This window comes from Brachyhypopomus gauderio, chromosome 7 (genome assembly GCF_052324685.1).
Source record: "Brachyhypopomus gauderio isolate BG-103 chromosome 7, BGAUD_0.2, whole genome shotgun sequence".
NCBI classification, from domain to species: domain Eukaryota; kingdom Metazoa; phylum Chordata; class Actinopteri; order Gymnotiformes; family Hypopomidae; genus Brachyhypopomus; species Brachyhypopomus gauderio.
Window position 1 is genome coordinate 19,367,399 of NC_135217.1, and position 17,005 is coordinate 19,384,403.

The 17,005-nt window shown below is 47.1% G+C and overlaps 2 protein-coding genes across 4 annotated transcripts; both read right to left on the reverse strand.

The window, feature by feature from the left end:
• Positions 1 to 53: 53 nt before the first annotated feature.
• Positions 54 to 8,814, reverse strand: glcci1b (glucocorticoid induced 1b). 3 transcript variants are annotated; one of them, XM_077012350.1, is made up of 8 exons: positions 8,512 to 8,814; positions 4,422 to 4,564; positions 2,674 to 2,757; positions 2,105 to 2,194; positions 1,541 to 1,693; positions 1,255 to 1,444; positions 969 to 1,089; positions 54 to 800 (listed from the first exon to the last, which is right to left on the reverse strand). In XM_077012350.1, the coding sequence occupies exons 1-8, from the start codon at positions 8,660 to 8,662 to the stop codon at positions 590 to 592; spliced, it is 1,143 nt and encodes a 380-aa protein (XP_076868465.1). In that variant the 5' UTR covers positions 8,663 to 8,814; the 3' UTR covers positions 54 to 589. The 3 variants fall into 3 exon arrangements, with proteins under 3 accessions (XP_076868465.1, XP_076868466.1, XP_076868467.1); XM_077012351.1 differs by having other exon boundaries at positions 55 to 800; positions 8,436 to 8,571; XM_077012352.1 differs by lacking the exon at positions 8,512 to 8,814 and adding an exon at positions 5,583 to 7,631 and having other exon boundaries at positions 55 to 800.
• Positions 8,815 to 8,965: 151 nt separating this feature from the next.
• On the reverse strand, positions 8,966 to 15,820 carry mios (missing oocyte, meiosis regulator, homolog (Drosophila)). Its single transcript, XM_077012345.1, has 10 exons — positions 13,718 to 15,820; positions 13,436 to 13,534; positions 13,094 to 13,348; positions 12,581 to 12,750; positions 12,436 to 12,501; positions 12,168 to 12,326; positions 11,366 to 11,518; positions 10,831 to 11,035; positions 10,320 to 10,449; positions 8,966 to 9,982 (listed from the first exon to the last, which is right to left on the reverse strand). Exons 1-10 carry the CDS (start codon positions 15,024 to 15,026, stop codon positions 9,892 to 9,894), a joined length of 2,637 nt encoding a protein of 878 aa, XP_076868460.1. The 5' UTR covers positions 15,027 to 15,820; the 3' UTR covers positions 8,966 to 9,891.
• Positions 15,821 to 17,005: the final 1,185 nt, after the last annotated feature.

Genomic DNA, 17,005 nt, shown 5'->3' on the forward strand with positions numbered 1-17,005 from the left:
CTATACTATCTTTTAAAAACAATGTTATAAGTAGAACACAGCTATTGCTATTGGTTATTTGTATCATCTTGGCAATACTACACCTCTGATACATAAATAAAATACATACGTTTGGCTTCGTAAAAAAGCATGAATATAAATATGTAATAAAAGATTGTTTAAAAAAGCCACGGCCGAGTCTAAATTCATTAACCACTGCAGTTTTGACTTTCTTCTGAAACTCAACAATCAAGTACATGCCAGTTTAATGGGGACAGTCCAAATACTGTATTGTATATAGTAACTAGAGGGGCTATAAAAAGTCGTGTGATGAAAATTTTTCTCCGATAGTTCTGAGTCTAGAAGGGGTGCACTCAGTCCTCTATATTCTAGTAAACTACACATCCATATAAGCTGAATCATTTTGACACTGTTGTTAATAAAAGTTTGGAAATGCAGGAGCTACAGGTTAAGTCATTAGGAGGATTAAGTACAGTACTGGCAACTGTAGGAGGGTGTAGCGATTGGCAGAGTCCTGTCAAATCTACCCAAGATGCCCACCAGTTGTGTGGGCGGAGCCTCTGGAGCAGGGCTGACCCCTCCCGCCAGCTCAGGCGCTGTAGCCAGCAGGAGTGGCCGTGCTGGGGCCCCCGCTGGGTTGAGCGGCCCTGCAGTGGGAACGTTCTGGGAGCCGGGCCTGTAGTCTGAGGGGAGCAGGTTGTGAGGTCTGTGTTCTTACAGGACAGAAAGGTCCTGCGCCCGTCGGGATGAAGCTCACTCTATTTTTGTCAGGACAGGAGATGACGGGGAAGCCATGTGACCTGCAGATGTGTGAGAGAATTTCATCATACACAAGGCAAGGAAAGAGAATATCATTTATCAGCTTACAAATACAACCTTCATTTGCAATTAATGTGAACACATTTTAAACACATGCATATATTTCAGATCCATGGAAATGTCCATAGAACGGATATATAAAAACTCACGCAGTCTCCTCAAACACCCTGATCTTCTCACAGCCCTCGGGAGGAACACGCTTGAACACGAAGCTGTTGTTGGGTTTGGGAGAGCTGACCAGCAGGGGGAGTGGTGAGCTGCTCCCGGTCACTGACACCAGAACAGAAGTCCAGATAAACATTTTAAATTTGCAAAGTAAGACACTCATAGACAATGTGTCATAACCAGCAAGAGCTTGTACATCACAAGTCTCTAGATTGCTTTAAGTAGCAAAGTTGTTGCATGTGTACAGTACAATTCACTGAAATGGTTTACCATCGTCATGGTCTTCCTGGAAGCCACGCCCACCCCTGCAGGGGTTCCGGGCGTCTTGCGGCTCACCGGCCGAGAAAAAGACGTGAAGGCTGTGGTTGCCATGGGAACAGAGGTGCATCTCTGTGCTCGGAGTGTGCGGGTCACCGCTGTGATGATGGGGGACCGGCGCACACCGTCCATCCTGCAACTCCTGAAGTGTGAGGAGAGAACGGCATTGTGAGAAAGCCGGCCACGGAGTAGGAGCAGGCGGTTGTGTGAGTGTGTGTGTGTGTGTGTGGGCGTGTACCCTCTCCTGCTGTTGTGCCCAGGAGTCGGTGACAAACACACTCTCCAGCTCATGGTTAATGCTGTCATTAACACTGTCATTAACACTGCCCAGCCTGCACATGCTTGGCTTTGAGACAGACGCACTGGATACGGACATAGGGTGCAGCTTCGTCTGAAACACACACACACACACACAAACGCGCACACACACACACACACACACACACACACACACACACACACACACACACACACACACACACACACACACACACACACACGACTATTAACACTCACTTCACTTTACTTGTAACAATCATTTTATTGGCTTCAACTGAGCCTAACCCTAAGCTACCCTGAATTTAAAAAAAGACATACACAAAAAACTGGGAAGAATACTAATGGTAAAAACAATCAACAAACAAACAAACAAACACTTACCAACATACACACACACACACACACACGTCCTCATCAGATCCCCCTTTCTAACACAGACACAGACACGCACACACACATCCTCATAAGATCCCCCTTACCAACACACAGACACACACACACACACACACACGCTCAAACACACCTGACACTGGGTGGCTGCTTCCTTGTCTTTCTCCGCATTACGCTGCACTCCCAGAACACTCTGCCGTACCTGCAGACACAGTCTTGTAATCTGAAAAAGATTCAAGTTATTTATAATTACCACAATAAAAGAAGAAGCACAGACATACACTAAAATACACTAAAATACACTAAAATACTGATCCATCTTGATCACACACACTGAACAGGGGTCACCTTTTGGTTTCAGGTTAGATTTAAATCATGTATGTATAGGCCCATATACATAGAATGGGACGCGAATGAACATTAAACGTCGTTGCCAGTTAGGACCGATCCACATGAATTGACAGTGCACTGATTCATTAATATGATGTTGCACTGTAAAGACAGCCAATCTTAGACTCAACCATGGTAGTTGTAATGAAAAATATATGATTTAAAAATGACATAACCATATTTAGAGATGAACTACAGTCAATGTAGAGTAACAGACCACAATGATGATAACCTATTTATGAGTATTAGGGTTAATGACTGACCACATTCTATGTTCCACTGATATGAACATATCTGTGTGTGTATACACACCTCTCTCTGATGATCAGCACTAGACCAGGATAACGAACGCCTGTGTTTCTTCAGTCCCGTCCAGTCTGTCCAACACCCAGGGGTCTGCAGCACAAATCCAAACACGTCTTTAGTTATTACAGAGGAAACGAAACCGAGCACCTGCCATTTCAAATGAATAAATACAAAACAGTCCATAAGCCAAATCTCTTACAGATTACAGCAACGGGGCAGTAGTGTTGAAGTGTAACAAGCAGAGCAACAGGTACTGTTCCTGAGATGATGACACCGAAGTGAGGAGACCAGAGATGATCTTATTTAATCCCCATTGATAACGACTCTCTGTTAACCAACCTGGTGTGTCTTTGTGTGTGTGTGTGTGTGTATGCGTTTCCACATTCTGCAGCAACTGATGTGCCTGTAAAGTCATCGTTAGAGGAACCAATGAAGGTAGGTCCAGCCAAACCAGCCGTAGGCACACACAGAGGAACCACTGGTTTCTATGGTAACCTTAGAACCCTGGGCCAGCCCTGCCCAGAAGTGCAGAATGATTTCAAACATGCTCCATCATGTTACATCTAACGTTACATCTCCGCATGCTCTGTCACGTTACATCTTGCGTTACATTTCCACACGCTCTATCATGTTACATATCACGTTACATCTCCACACGCTCAGTCACATTACATGTAACGTTACATCTCCGCACGCTCCATCATGTTACATCTTACATTACATCTCCACACGCTCACTCACGTCACATCTCCACACGCTCTATCATGTTACATATCACGTTACATCTCCACATGCTTCATCTTGCACCTCAGCGTCCATGCACACGTCTCCAGGGCAGAGGTTCAACACTCCAGACGCAGGAGGAGCGTGCGCACATTATACCGTCATTTCTATTCAGCTAATCTAAAATGGACAAAAACATTTAGTAAGTTAACAGATTTGTAATGATGTTTAACGTTAACAGGTGGGTAACCATCACAGTCCAGAGTGCACAGCTCACAGTCCAGGGTGATTAAATATTCTGCTATTTCTTTGATCCAGGGAAGCGTTAAAGAGCCGAACCCCGTCAAGCCGGCAGCTGGCATTCCGCCTGCTCTGAGGGCCCGAGGTCTCCAAGACGTGCGCGGACTATATTAGCATATGTAAAGGTCTCGTACTGCAGCTCCCGCAGAGCAGCGCAGGGCACGAGGCTGCCTGGAGGGCCAGGTGGTGTGACTGCACCCGCTCACCCCAGATCCTGTACACACACGCAGCTGGGCCAGGTGTGCACACCTACGGCACCAACTCTCACCAGAGACAGAGAGAGAGAGAGAGAGAGAGAGAGAGAGAGAGAGAGAGAGACAGAGAGAGAGAGACAGAGAGAGAGAGACAGAGAGAGAGAGAGAGAGAGAGAGAGAAAGCACTTCGGCACACGGCCCCGGGTGGCCAAACGTCTGGCCTTTGTCTCTGATTTGTTTTGGAAGAGAGCAGCATAATGAGTGGTGTGAAGCGGGAGAGAACACTGTACATGAAGCACACAATGGGGCACAGCCAAGCCAACGTTAACCTTTAACCCTCAAGAATAGGACCAGATGGCTACTGTGGGCCAGAGCTAATAACGGCGGACTAAACCCTCGTCATTTGTTCCCAGGGTGGATTAATGTGTTGCTCTGTAAGTGTATAAGCATCTTTCTCTTTTTCTCTGAACAGCTACATGCTAGCACAGTACCTGTCATGCTGTGTTAGAGGTCTTTGTGCCCCAGGTGCAGTCTCACCTGTGTGGCTTTGTCCGTCATACAGGTGTGCTGCGTCCGAGGGGGCTCGCGGGGCCACTGGCCACACAGGTACGGCCCAGTTATTAGCTCCATTACAGAGGCCTGCCGGGAAGGACCTACTGCCTGTGGCTTTGACTTATCCACTGAGACACACACACATGAAAACACACACACACACAACCTGTGAATTTTCAGAATGAGGTCATACATGTGTCACATGTTTATATTTAACTACCTTCTTATAATTGTAGGTATGTATTTTCTAAACCTCAAACTTGAAAAAAAGTCATCCAATATATTCGTATCCAAAAAAAATTTTTTTTTATCCAAAAAAATACGTTTTTTTTTAAATTATCTGGTTCCCTGAACATCAGAATTATTTTCCCAGGCATTCTGATTGTTAGGTTCACACATGTATGAATCTATTACTCCGATTCTCATTGTTAGGTTCACACGTATGAAATGAAACTATTACTCCGATACTCATAGTTCTATTCTCATTTCCTGTGTCATATTTAGGTCTGCTTGAGTAGCAAAATATGCAAATATGATAACCACCTGTCAATCAACTGTCCTCATTGGAATATTATGACCATACCCACCACATCATTCCTAGCTAGACATGTTTCATGTGGTTGGCTCATTTAGTTAATTAAAAGCTCATTTGGTTGTTTTTGTGCAGTATTTCATTGTATATCTGTTCTTTCTTAGTAAACGTTTGGTGAATATCACTCCAATTTATCATGCAAGAATTTTAATACTTTAGAATTTTAATACTTTATATTATGTTCCCTGGATCTTCAACTCTGATCAGGTTAAAAGCAGTTTCACACAGACCTATACATGGTCCAGTTTCACACAGATCTATACATGGTCCAGTTTCACACAGACCTATACATGGTCCAGTTTCACACAGATCTATACATGGTCCAGTTTCACACAGATCTATACATGGTCCAGTTTCACACAGACCTATACATGGTCCAGTTTCAATCACCTTGTCAAATGATTAGTGAATATGGAGTTCTCAGTTAGTACGTACATGTACATACACAAAATTTTTAGGACTCTAAATCAAATGAAATATGATGCACGAATGGCAATACAAACCCACAACAAACACAATTACGACAAGATCAAACTACCTCAAGAACAAACTACCTCACGATGCCTCTTGATAGGACGGACAGGACGGTGTGGCTGAAAACCAGACCGGCTGGTTCGTGTGTAGCAGGGCACCCAGCAGACGTTCTGTGATTCCAGCAGAGGTGTGCCCGAGAACACAGGAGGAAACTGAGCAGACAGAGAGCACTCAGCACCAGACCTTTAGTGCTCCAACCCACACACCAGCGCTCACCCGGCCCCTGCAACCGAAAGTGCACCGTGCACACAGCTGCAGCAGCCTGACTGGGTCACGGAGGAGACGTCAGCCAACGCGAGCCCAACCACACGTGAGGGCCCAGACACGGGGCACGTGACGCACAGGCAGGAAAATGCAAGCCGTCCACTTGCACCCAGTTAATTGAGCTACAGAAATGCACCTTTACATTATCTTTTGCAGTCTAGAAACTTTTTTTTATTTAAACGACCAACCAGTACAATTTTTTTTTATTTAAACCAACAATCACATAACTGCTTCCACATTATATGTTATGAATCTTCACCTTTTGTTCACAGAGACTCATAATTACAAATCTTAAGATTTAAACCAGGTTTAATGCATCGCACCGCATGTGACTTCTGCCACACAGACTAAAAACCGCCCAACCGGCCATCTGCTGTGTAATGCAACAGGATGCTGTTAACCTGCTGTATCCTGCGAACCTGCAGCTCTGTAACTCCCCCCCCATCTAGGGGGCGGGGCCATGCGATCCCGTGGCACAGGTAAGGGGGGGGGGGGCCCTCTGAATGAGCCGACGCTGGAGGTCCTGCTGCATTCACTTGCAGATCATGTCCCCGGCAGCAGCTGCAGGGTCTCTGTGCTCAGCAGAGCCGTTTCACATGCAAATCGCCCACCGGCATCCGACACTCCCCGCCGGCCCCGAGCGTGGAGAGGAAAGGCAGCCCAGCAGGGGCCATCTGTCTCAGGTGGAGATTCTTCACGCAGGCTGTGTGGGCAACTGGGGGATTATGGTTCATAGATTGTTGCTTTAAACCTTCATAGCATCCACTTAAACATTGGAACCTTTAAAAACAGCAGGTCAAAATGTGCAGGCAAGATGACATTTCTAAGGATATCTCGGTGAAATATGACGTTTTGGTCTCACTAACACAAGAGACCATGTCCTTGAATACACCCCCCCCCCCCCTTGATCAGTTCAGTACACTCCTGGACCTAGGCCTGAAGGACGTGTTCTGAGTCTACTGCTTTATTCTCTGAACACACACACACACACACACACACACACACACACACACACACACACACACACACACACACACACACACACACACCTGCCTTCCTGCAATCATCACCTGACAACGTTGCTTTGGTAAGACTCCCCACTAACACTGATAAGCAGGCCTACCTGGAGGGGGCAGAAAAGGTAATAGTGTTGTCAGGACAACAACCGGCTACTGAACCACTGCTGAAAACAACTGCTGATGGATTCTGGAAATAAATAAACCCACGACTAACAAAAGATCCCTGGAACAAGAGTGAGCCATTTCAAACATCTGCCTGGCAGTTTAACATGGCCACATCACATTAAGAATGAACAACAGTGTCTTTATTGCCTCCAGAGGCAGAGGGAATTTCAACTACCACCCTAATCCTCACAAATATTTTTCATAGCACCACAGAGGGAATCCTGACAGCAAACACCACTGTCTGGTATTAGAAACTGCACCAACTGTGACAGTAGGCCTCGCAAGAGCTTTTGCAGTGTGCAGCAGCAGGACATTTGCACCAGGTGCTGCAGAAACACGAGGATCAGCCAAAGTAACCACAGCCAGTTCTCTCAGACACCATGAGGAAAACACCTTCGCTGAGTGCAAACACGGTAGTCTAAGAGGAATTACTTTCCACAGTCCCATCTGTCAATATGGTAACCACATTTTAGATGCTATATTAGATTTTTGTTTCCTTGTGGAAACAAACGTTTATTAAACACACGAATGTGTTCGCCTTTTGCACCACAAGGATCCTTATCCAGAGAGACTTCTGTAATCACCACCACTGACTTTTGTGTTTTAGATGGATGATTAATACCGGGAGATTTTTATATCAGGTTATATGATATCTATATATATATCTATATCTATATCTATATATATATATATATATATATATATATGATACGATATCGTATCAGTCATTTCAAATCATAATGGCCCTAGTCCCTACCAATGATCCATGTTCACCGCATGGTCGGGAACAGACGCCTGAGCCACAATGTCCTGCAGTTTCCCATGAGAGTTAAAGCTGATTTATAAAGGCTGGCTGGCGAGTTTTGTAAAAGTACACCCAAAACTACATGGTTTGTGTACCTGCCAACTTTATAAAGTCTCATTATGGACCACGTGCCTCCTTGTGTGCAGATGAGTGACCAGCTAAGCTATCAACTTCACTTCTGAAGAATGTAACGAGACTTCTCGAGGGCCTGCTAGGTTATCATTTCGTTTTTCACCTCTTCACGATGTTACTTTGCTGGTGTTTCATATTTCTAGCAAGGTTTACTCTATAAAAGTTTGCATGAAGTGGGTAGCGCGACAGTTTGAATCGGAAACTTGAGAATAAATCATTTTAACCCCCCCCCCCCCCCCTGTCGTTTATCGAGAAACGAACAATAACAGAACCACAGTGAACACGACCAGATATGTGGACAGGCATTAAAAAAGTTCTCAAAACCCACACGATTGAACACGTTAACACAACCACTATACTGACACGTTATACCAGATACAACTGTGCAAACAAGCGGAGCAGCTAAGCAGCTACGGGTCCAAACCCAGTTAGACGTCGTAGGTCCGCCAACAGCCTGGGCAAGGACATATTTAATAACACTGGCACACCTTGCCCTCCACCGGGAAACTTCACGGCGCCCTGTAAAGTCGTTTTCAAGAAGAGAGTTTGTAGATGAGCCCTTACTGCCGCTCGGGGTCCGTGAGGAACAGGGACACGTAGATTGCTTCACGGAGCTCCGGTCCCGGGAGCCAAACGACGGCGAGCCCCGCCGCTCCGCAGACACACGTCGGTCAGAAGAGCCCGGGACAGGCATGCTGACATAACCGAGCAGCATTCTTGATTGGAAACGCAATTTATATTAGCCAGGAGAGGAAAAAACTTGGCTTAGAATAAAACTAAAGCGCTTTTTTAACGCAAACCTTTCGGTGCTGTACTGCTGTCGTCTCTTATCTTTATAACACACGCAGCACGCCGAGGGAGAAAACTCCCCCCCCCCCCATGGTCTAGCCATTGGGCAGCACAAACGGGGTGGTCCTGGGGAACTTGCCCCGAAATAATACAAAAATGAAACACTATTTTGCAGAAAGCAAGTTACTGTGTATAATTATGATTCTAGAATAAATCAACACACACGAAGCCCTGTTAGTTTTGATATTGGAGAGAATTAACATGGAATTGTCAGTCATAATGAAATTTTATAAATAGCATAAGTTTCCAAGTGATTTAGTCCATGGAGCAACGTGGTAAATACAAGCATCTGGGTGTTATCCCCCTTAGTAGTAGGGACAAAACAAATTAAGATGTTTACCCATGCAGTTATATAAAACTTTCAAACAGGGATGTTAATATGTTAACACGCACCAAATGTGATTCTCTCTTTCAACAACTAAAGATCTTAAGGCAAAGGTCACATTTACATGTCATTTTACTGAGAAGAACAGTACGAAAGGAAAATTTGTGTTTCGCAAATGTTAATAAAAAAACTAACATTTCATTATGGGTGTAATAACTGATGAACAACTGTATACAATAAAATTATCCAACCGCCCCTGGGGATTCATTGATTTCATTACCCCACTAAACACCAACACTACTTCAAAACAAACAGGAGTGGGCACCTGAAAGCTCTCTGATCTACTTATCCTGCCCTAATTCACCATCAGCATGCTGGGATATGAACTGCACCATACAAACCCTGCTCTAAAGATTCACTTAAAACATTTAAAGGGAACAAGAAAAGCTACTGTAACAACAGCATTCAGTTCGTGCTCCTCACCAACACTGAGGTAATAAAGTTGTTTCATTCAAAACAGAATGCAATCCTGATCGCTCATCTCCCACAAATGATCTGCTGGTTACAGTCCCATTTCACCTCTTCATGATTCGTGTCACGCGTGTGGATGGTATCATCCTGAAGGACTGAGGAGGTAGATGAACACAGCGCGCCCCAGGTGAGCGGCGGACCAGTCTGTCAGGGCCCCAGGAGGGCCTTCCTGCTCCGCCCAGCCCAGGGGTGAGTTGGCGTCTTCAGAAGGTGGTGCAGGACGGGAGGACCCAGGGCTGCTACACCGTGTCCGAGGGCACAAGGTTTCCTGTGGTGTCCAGTTGCATACATCTGCAGGTGCAGGCGGAGACTGGACACTCACTGTGGTCTCTGGAGGGGGAGGGTTGTGTGTGTGTGTGTGTGTGGGGGGGGGGGGGGGGGGGGGGGGGTAGAACAATAGAGTTCATACTGCTCTCAGGAGATGCAGAAGCACACACAGCATGACATAAATCCCAGAGATTAGGCACGGACGTTTCATTTTACACATTACCTAGTCTACTACAGCCACAGCCTAACAATGAGTACGACATAAAGTATATTGAGGTCATCCATGGCCAACAGCTACACACACTGGAGTGGGAAGTAAGAAAGACCTATAAAATGTGAGAGGACCTTCTGGTTCAGTTCTGCTGCCCCCAAGCCCAACGATTCCATTTATTGCCCTCACCTGAACCAGCTAAGCATGTGGCCGGCGTGGCCTCCATGACGACAGTTGTGGCACCAGGTGAACCAGTTGTTGAACTGGGCGAGCTTCTTATCTCGTGGCAGGTGGACTTTCTCGTCGGATTTCCCCGTGCCTGAGCAGGGTCACAGAACATTCAGTTCACACAGCTGGGATCTGACACACTGCAGCTCTTTAGACTCGTTCTTCCTGGTCCATTTCAACAGTAACCACTTCATCCATTTCAAATTCAAAGAGAGTACAATGCAGACAGGAGTTTTAGTGAAAAAGAGGTTTATGTGGGTTATAGAAGAGGCAATGACTCCAAGCTGTTTTAAGAACTCTAGAACTTTAAAAACTCTACATCCTAACACCATGAATCTCCTACTGCATAAGAACCAGCCACAAGAGGGTGGCTTTAGGCGTTCATTCCAGGCTAGGCCTTCAGTGGTGATTGGCTCGGCCCTGTACGGACTGCCGGGTGCTGCGTTAGGAGGGCGTGCGGTTGGTCAGGCACCTGTGCAGGTGGACACGGGCGTTCCCATGTTCATCAGGCAGAGAGCGCACCGGGGGAGCGGCTTGCGGCAGCCGGGACAGCTGGTGACCTTTGACTTGGTGGGGGAGCCGCTGACGCCATACTGGCTGAAGCCACGGCCCTGGTGGGGCATGGCGGAGCAGCTGAAGGAGATGGACTTCCCACAGAAGTTGCAGCTCACAAACACCTAGAGGGGGAGAGGAACACAGGACAGGGACATCGATACCGACGATGAACCTTGATGAACTCCACTGATTCATGCTGGAGCATCAGAGTGCGAGGTGTGTGTGTGTGTACGGAGGACCGTGGACATAGCTGCAAGAAATTAATGTTCATACACCTTTACAACAGTTCAGTCTTTGGGAGCTGCATTTGCATCTATATCTGAAACACCTGATGTATTATTTTGCCAAACACTTGAAGACAGCACCCAGATCATTATAGAAGCGAAGTCTCTCTTCAGAGGGGCTGAGGTGTGTGACTACGGCCTGGTGAAGTCGTATAAGGGGCGTCATGCCTGAGCGAGAGGCTTGGAGCTGGGGTCCAGCTTGCTCCTGTGGATGTCGAACTCGGCTCGCTTGTGCCAGAACCTCCATGCGTCCAGCAGGTGGCGGTAGTTCTCAATCCAGCACTGCACACGCGGGTCCTTCACCACATCAGCGCTCGAGCCCTAAACACACACAGGTGTTACAGAGGAGAAAGTTCACACTGATGAACTGAAAATTCCTGCATCTTAAACAAAAGCAACACAGGACTCCCAATGTCCTTTGAGGGCAGTCATGGTCCTGTGGTAGGGACCTGGTCTTGTGACCGGAGGGTCGTGGGTTCGATTCCCAGGCCTAAGGCCATGACTGAGGTGCCCTTGAGCAAGGCACCTAACCCCAACTGCTCCCCGGGTGCCGGGCTAGGGCTGCCCACCGCTCTCTGGGCACATGTGCACCATAGCACCTTAGTATTAACTAGTGAGTGTATGTGTGTTCTAACTGCACAGCTGGGTAAATCCAAAGAACAAATTTCAATTGGGGTAAAAATCACAATTGACAAATACGGCACAATTAAATTTACATGTTATCTGTGTTCTGAGAACCATATATTTTGATCCACATGATAAATACTGTGTACACTGAATCGTGTATGTGCCACATAATCATGAATGCATGTTAGCTGCAAGTTGAGCTGCGTGGACTGCAGCTAACAGCTCAGATCAGGCCAGTGCAGGTCGGCCAGCCTGGGTTATGTCATTAGTGCAGGCGCATGCGGGGCTAGCTCTGCGCAGCCTCGTCTGTCTGCGTGCAGCGGGGTCGGAGGGGTCGGCGTACCCTGAGCATACAGAAGCTGGCCGTCTGCACATCTCCTGTGCGGTCCACATAGCTCTCCATCAGATCCACCCCGTCCTTGGTCAGGCCCGTCAGCAGAACGCCCTCCAGATTCCCCGCCTCCTTCATCTCATTGGTCAGTTTGTCTATATAACGCGGCAGCTAAAAAAACCAAACGTGAAAGATCGAATTAGAACAAACGTGTCTTGATACATTTGGAATATTTAAAGGGGAAAGTAAACGAATGTACATAAGTGAATAAATCCTTTACCTGATTGTCATTTAGGAACATGCAGGCGAAGGCCACTCGGTCTCGGACAGCCACTCGACTCTCGTACTGTTAACCAGACAAAGTGCAACTCAGAGCCACTACAAGGACGCAGCGTCTTCTTACGGTCAGGCGTACGGTTACGCACCAGCACGGCGTCGTAGGCGGCTGGCTCGCTGGTGAGGAAGGCGAACATCACACACAGGTAGGGTCTGTTCAGCTGCACCCTGAGAGAGCTGCACATCTCCCTCCAGAGGGAGGACTTCTCCTCCGTGTAGCCCGACAGAGCCATGGCCACCACGTTCAGGTTCAGGTCGCCTGGGCACACGAGAGAGGGCGGGGAACGCCCGGATGGGCCACACCAGACACGTCTTGTCAGAGTGAGGCGGGCTGCAAAGCATTGTGGGAGGAAGCGCACTAGAGCCTCTTCCAAGCTAAACTGTGCCTGACTTGCTCAGACACCACGACACACACACACACACTTCACACAGCCCATCTAATGACATTCCCCGGGCCTCTCAGCACTACCACCACTATCAGAGGCTGAGCGTAAACACCCAGGCTTAAAATAAATGGTGTCCTGCAGTATTCTCTCACCAACACCGCTCCTAGTTTAAACGACACAAACGTCCAAGTGTAAACCCAAAGCACAGGTGCAGACCTTTCTCCGAGGAGGCCCCTTTGTTGAGGATCTGGATGGCCCGGCGGATGTCGAGGTTGAAGAGGGCCACGGAGGCGGCCCGCTCCCACTCGCCCTCCTGCTCCAGGGACTTGAGGAAGGGCTCCACGTCCACGTCGGGCCCGCGGCCGATCCAGCCGCACAGCTGCAGGGCCAGGCAGCGCTCCTCGCTCTGGTACTGCAACACGTCCGCCGGCCTCTCCGAGCCCTTCCAGCACCGCCGGATCTCCGTGGTGCCTGGAGGGCGTTGGAGAAGGAGGAGAACATGTGGTCGCAATGGATCCTACCACACTCGCAAACAAAAACCAGCAAACGGAAACTCACCGGCGCTGGATTTGACGATATTCTTGATGCCCGAGTAGATCAGAGACTGTTTACTTCCCTGTTGTCTCTGTTCCAAGTCCTCAGTGTATTGTTGCATGAGTGATCGTTAGATAAGAAACTTTAACTCATATTTAGCAAAGAATGACAGAAAGTCAGGTATAACTTTGCTCCTATAATCAATAATGTTCAATGAGCATTAGCAATATTAATGTGAATTTCATCTGCAAGAACTTTAACCTTGACAATTTACAGCACTTTCTGTTTATTGGCCGATAAGGATATAATGCAAGGTGTACCAGAGGGACCTCAGTTGAGGGTCGTTGCCCCCGGCTAGTAGGTGGTTCCTCCACACTTGGACAGTGTCATGGCCATAGCGCGACTGGGCACGCTCCCTCATCTTCGTGGCAATGTCCTTCTCCACCGTGGCTCCGCCCTCGGCCCCGCCCTCCTCTGCGCACTCGTACAGGTGTCGCCCGCAAGCCCACATCAGCGAGGTGGTCGAACTCCACGCCAGCGATATGCGCTCAAACACGGTGAAGTCGCTCATGGCCCGGTTGGGCGACACCACCACCATGCGGTTCTGGGCGGAGAGGTGCCAGGCAAAGCTGCTGATGGCGCTCTCGCTGCACGGCTGCACCGCCCGCTCGATGACGGTGGGCTCGGTCTCGTCACCGATGGGCGAGGGCGCGTGCTGCATGTCGTAGAGGCGGATGACGTTGGTGTCGCGCGTCAGCGTGGCGAGCAGGCCCATCCGCGTGGGGCACCACGCCACCTTCGTAAGAGGCTTGGGCTGCTCCGGCAGCGTGAACACGGGCTTCTCGAACTTCCGCAGGTCCCAGATGGCCACTTGGCCCTCAAAGAAAGACGCCACGCGGTCCTGGAAATGCGGGTCCACCGTCACACCCTGGATGGCCTTGGTGTTGACGAAGGTCTTCTGGCTGGTGTTGCGCAGGTCGAAGATGGCCAGGTTGCGGTGCATGCCAGCTAGCAGCAGCTTCTGGTGGTCGCGCGGGAGCCAGCACAGGGACAAGCACGCATCGTTCTGACCCAGCTCGTAGAGCGGCTTGGTCACCACCATGCCAGAGTCCGCGTCCCCGGACAGACGGAGCTTCTCGGCCGGCACGGCCTCGGGGGAATACCTACTACTAATGTCCCAGATCAGCACAGAGAAGTCGGCTCGATGCTTATCCAGACCGGCAGCGAGCCAGTTGCTGTCCACAGGGTTCCACGCCAGCGTGTTGCACTGGCGGGCATGTTTGGGCACAAACTCTTTGCCCATCAGATCTTTGCATTTGGAGTTGTGGTTCTGGCCGAGGCTGGTGAGCACCACCCTGCCGTTGGCCTGACCCACGGCAAGCAAACACTCCGGCTCGGGCTTCGGGTACCAGGCCACGCATTTCATGTACGGGGTGTCGGAGTTAATGGCCAGCAATGTGGCCGCTGTCTCTTCAGACAGCGGGAGCGACCCAGCCTTGGCCTCTGAGGTACCCACAGTCCCAATTCGATACAGGCTGAGTTCTGAGTCACAAATCACATAGCGGTCCGCATGATGTGGAGACCACAGGATATCTGGCTTACAAGCACTCATCATTACAAGAACGTTCACTGCAACCGTCTGCCCTGCTTTCTTCGAGAAAACCTTAGTGTTTTTTCATATTTTTATATATAGTGCATCACACATTATAACTTTAGACAGATATAAAACAATTTATCGTTCTTGCTAACTAGATAGTTGATTTCGCCCGTCTGGTAGTGTAAAATATATACGCATGCAATAAAAGAAATGCATACAACAAGGTATAACTTAATCCAGCCTGGTAAATTTAGGAAGGCAGGTAACAAGCCAACTACCACAGAAATCACACAATGTCGTCCAAAGGTTTGATTGCAAGACACATGATTGATCTGGTTATCTAACCTACCAGCCCACCTACAGCACTAATTAGATAAAAGTCCCTAGTAACCTTCGTAACTTCACAATACATGTCAACAGTAGCCACATAACTTAGCTGGTGGTGTTTGGTATCAACGATGAATAAAGTGTAAAATCTACTACAAGCCTAAAGTAACTTTTGCAGTTTTTGAAACGGTAGGTAGGCAGTTATCTAGCTAACTACTACTGACACTCACTTCTTATTTGGTTAATTATCTAGCTAGCTAACTGAGCTAGCTAGCTAACACTCAGTGACCACTGCCTGTCATTTCCGATAAACTCCAAAGCAGTAGTTCCAAAAACACCGAAAATAAACTAAAAGTGCGGGTTAGGAAATTCTATTTTCAATGATGAACACATTACGAGCTAAACTTTAACTTAAACCCACACTTCAACATAACGTTGAAGTTCTCCAAATTTACGAAGCGTGTTCTTACCCTGTGAATTTAGCTATGAGGTGTAACACATAAATAAATATATTAGGCATCAAAGTAAAAGTCCCCCAAGTTTGGCAACACATAAAACAGAGGTTTATTTTAATTTATCGTGAAAAAATGCGTGATATAAAATGCTTGAATAAGATATTTTAAAATTAGAGATTAAAGTAATGTATTAAAAGATTTAAAATAAACATTCTAAAGCATCGAAAGGTTGTGTGGGGCACACCGTCATCTGGAGGCTCTGGGAGAGACACTCCGCTACTAAAATAAAATATAAAATAGCTCATCAAAAATAACCACTCTTCACTATTCCATAATACCTATTAAAATTAGATGATTAATAATTTACCTATTTAAATTAGATGTCTATTGGGACTCTTGGGATAATTTGCAGAGGTGTCAATTCCAGGTTCAGAAAGTAAAAATCCTCACCAGGATTTTGCTCAGGCTTCCTGGATTGTATTGATTCCACTAATTTTACCTGGATTGCACTAATTAGAAAATCTAGCAAGCTTGAGCAAATTCGTGGTGAGGACTTTTACTTTCTGAACCTGGAATTGACACCTCTTATTTGTGAGATGGAAAACAATTCACAAAACACTGCTCAACAGGCCACATCAAGAGACATAATGCCTGTTTCATTCATTTTAGGGGGTGTTGTTTAGATAATAAATTAGTAATAAAATCCAAGAGATTTGAGACTACATCTTTACCATGCAAGCAATCTCTTAGCTATTACCACAACAGTTTCTAAACAAAAACAAATGGTTGTTTATTTGGTACCTTCCGTCAACGTCCAGTGAAGGTTTATGCACGTGACATTTTGAGAACATAGGTAAGAAGCTTTCTCTAGCTTGTCTCTTCCTGACTGCCTAATGGACTGTGATCACCAACCTCTCTATCTCTCTGTTCAGGAGCGTTTTGATGGTTTGTTGTTCCTTTTGCCTTCTCTATTGCAAACATCCATTGCAGATACTTGTCTAAGGTCTTCACTCTCTTAGAGTACAGATTAAGTCTTCGCCACCTGCTCACCTGCTACCAAAATTATTGACTGAGTATAATCTAGCAGTTGCTGTAAAAGGTATAAAGAAATTAAAATCCTGCCCCAGTTCACTAAAAACTAGAGCTAAAGGCATCGAAACCGAGTCCTGTGCCATGTAGCATGTATTGTACTTTGCTACCACATAATTAGAGGTA

Bases quoted from the DNA above. Each gene is read 5' to 3' on its own strand.
- glcci1b (XM_077012350.1), bottom strand. From the start codon at position 8,662: ATGCTGCTCGGTTATGTCAGCATGCCTGTCCCGGGCTCTTCTGACCGA. The intron at 4,565-8,511 runs GTAAGGGCTCAT...TGTGTGTCTCAG, and splicing joins CTCACGGACCCCGAGCGGCA to TGGATAAGTCAAAGCCACAG. The intron at 1,445-1,540 runs GTACACGCCCAC...CTCACACTTCAG, and splicing joins GGGCACAACAGCAGGAGAGG to GAGTTGCAGGATGGACGGTG.
- mios (XM_077012345.1), bottom strand. From the start codon at position 15,026: ATGATGAGTGCTTGTAAGCCAGATATCCTGTGGTCTCCACATCATGCG. The intron at 11,519-12,167 runs GTACGCCGACCC...GTGTGTGTTTAG, and splicing joins CCAGCTTCTGTATGCTCAGG to GGCTCGAGCGCTGATGTGGT. The intron at 9,983-10,319 runs GTGAGGGCAATA...CTCCCCCTCCAG, and splicing joins CACATGCTTAGCTGGTTCAG to AGACCACAGTGAGTGTCCAG.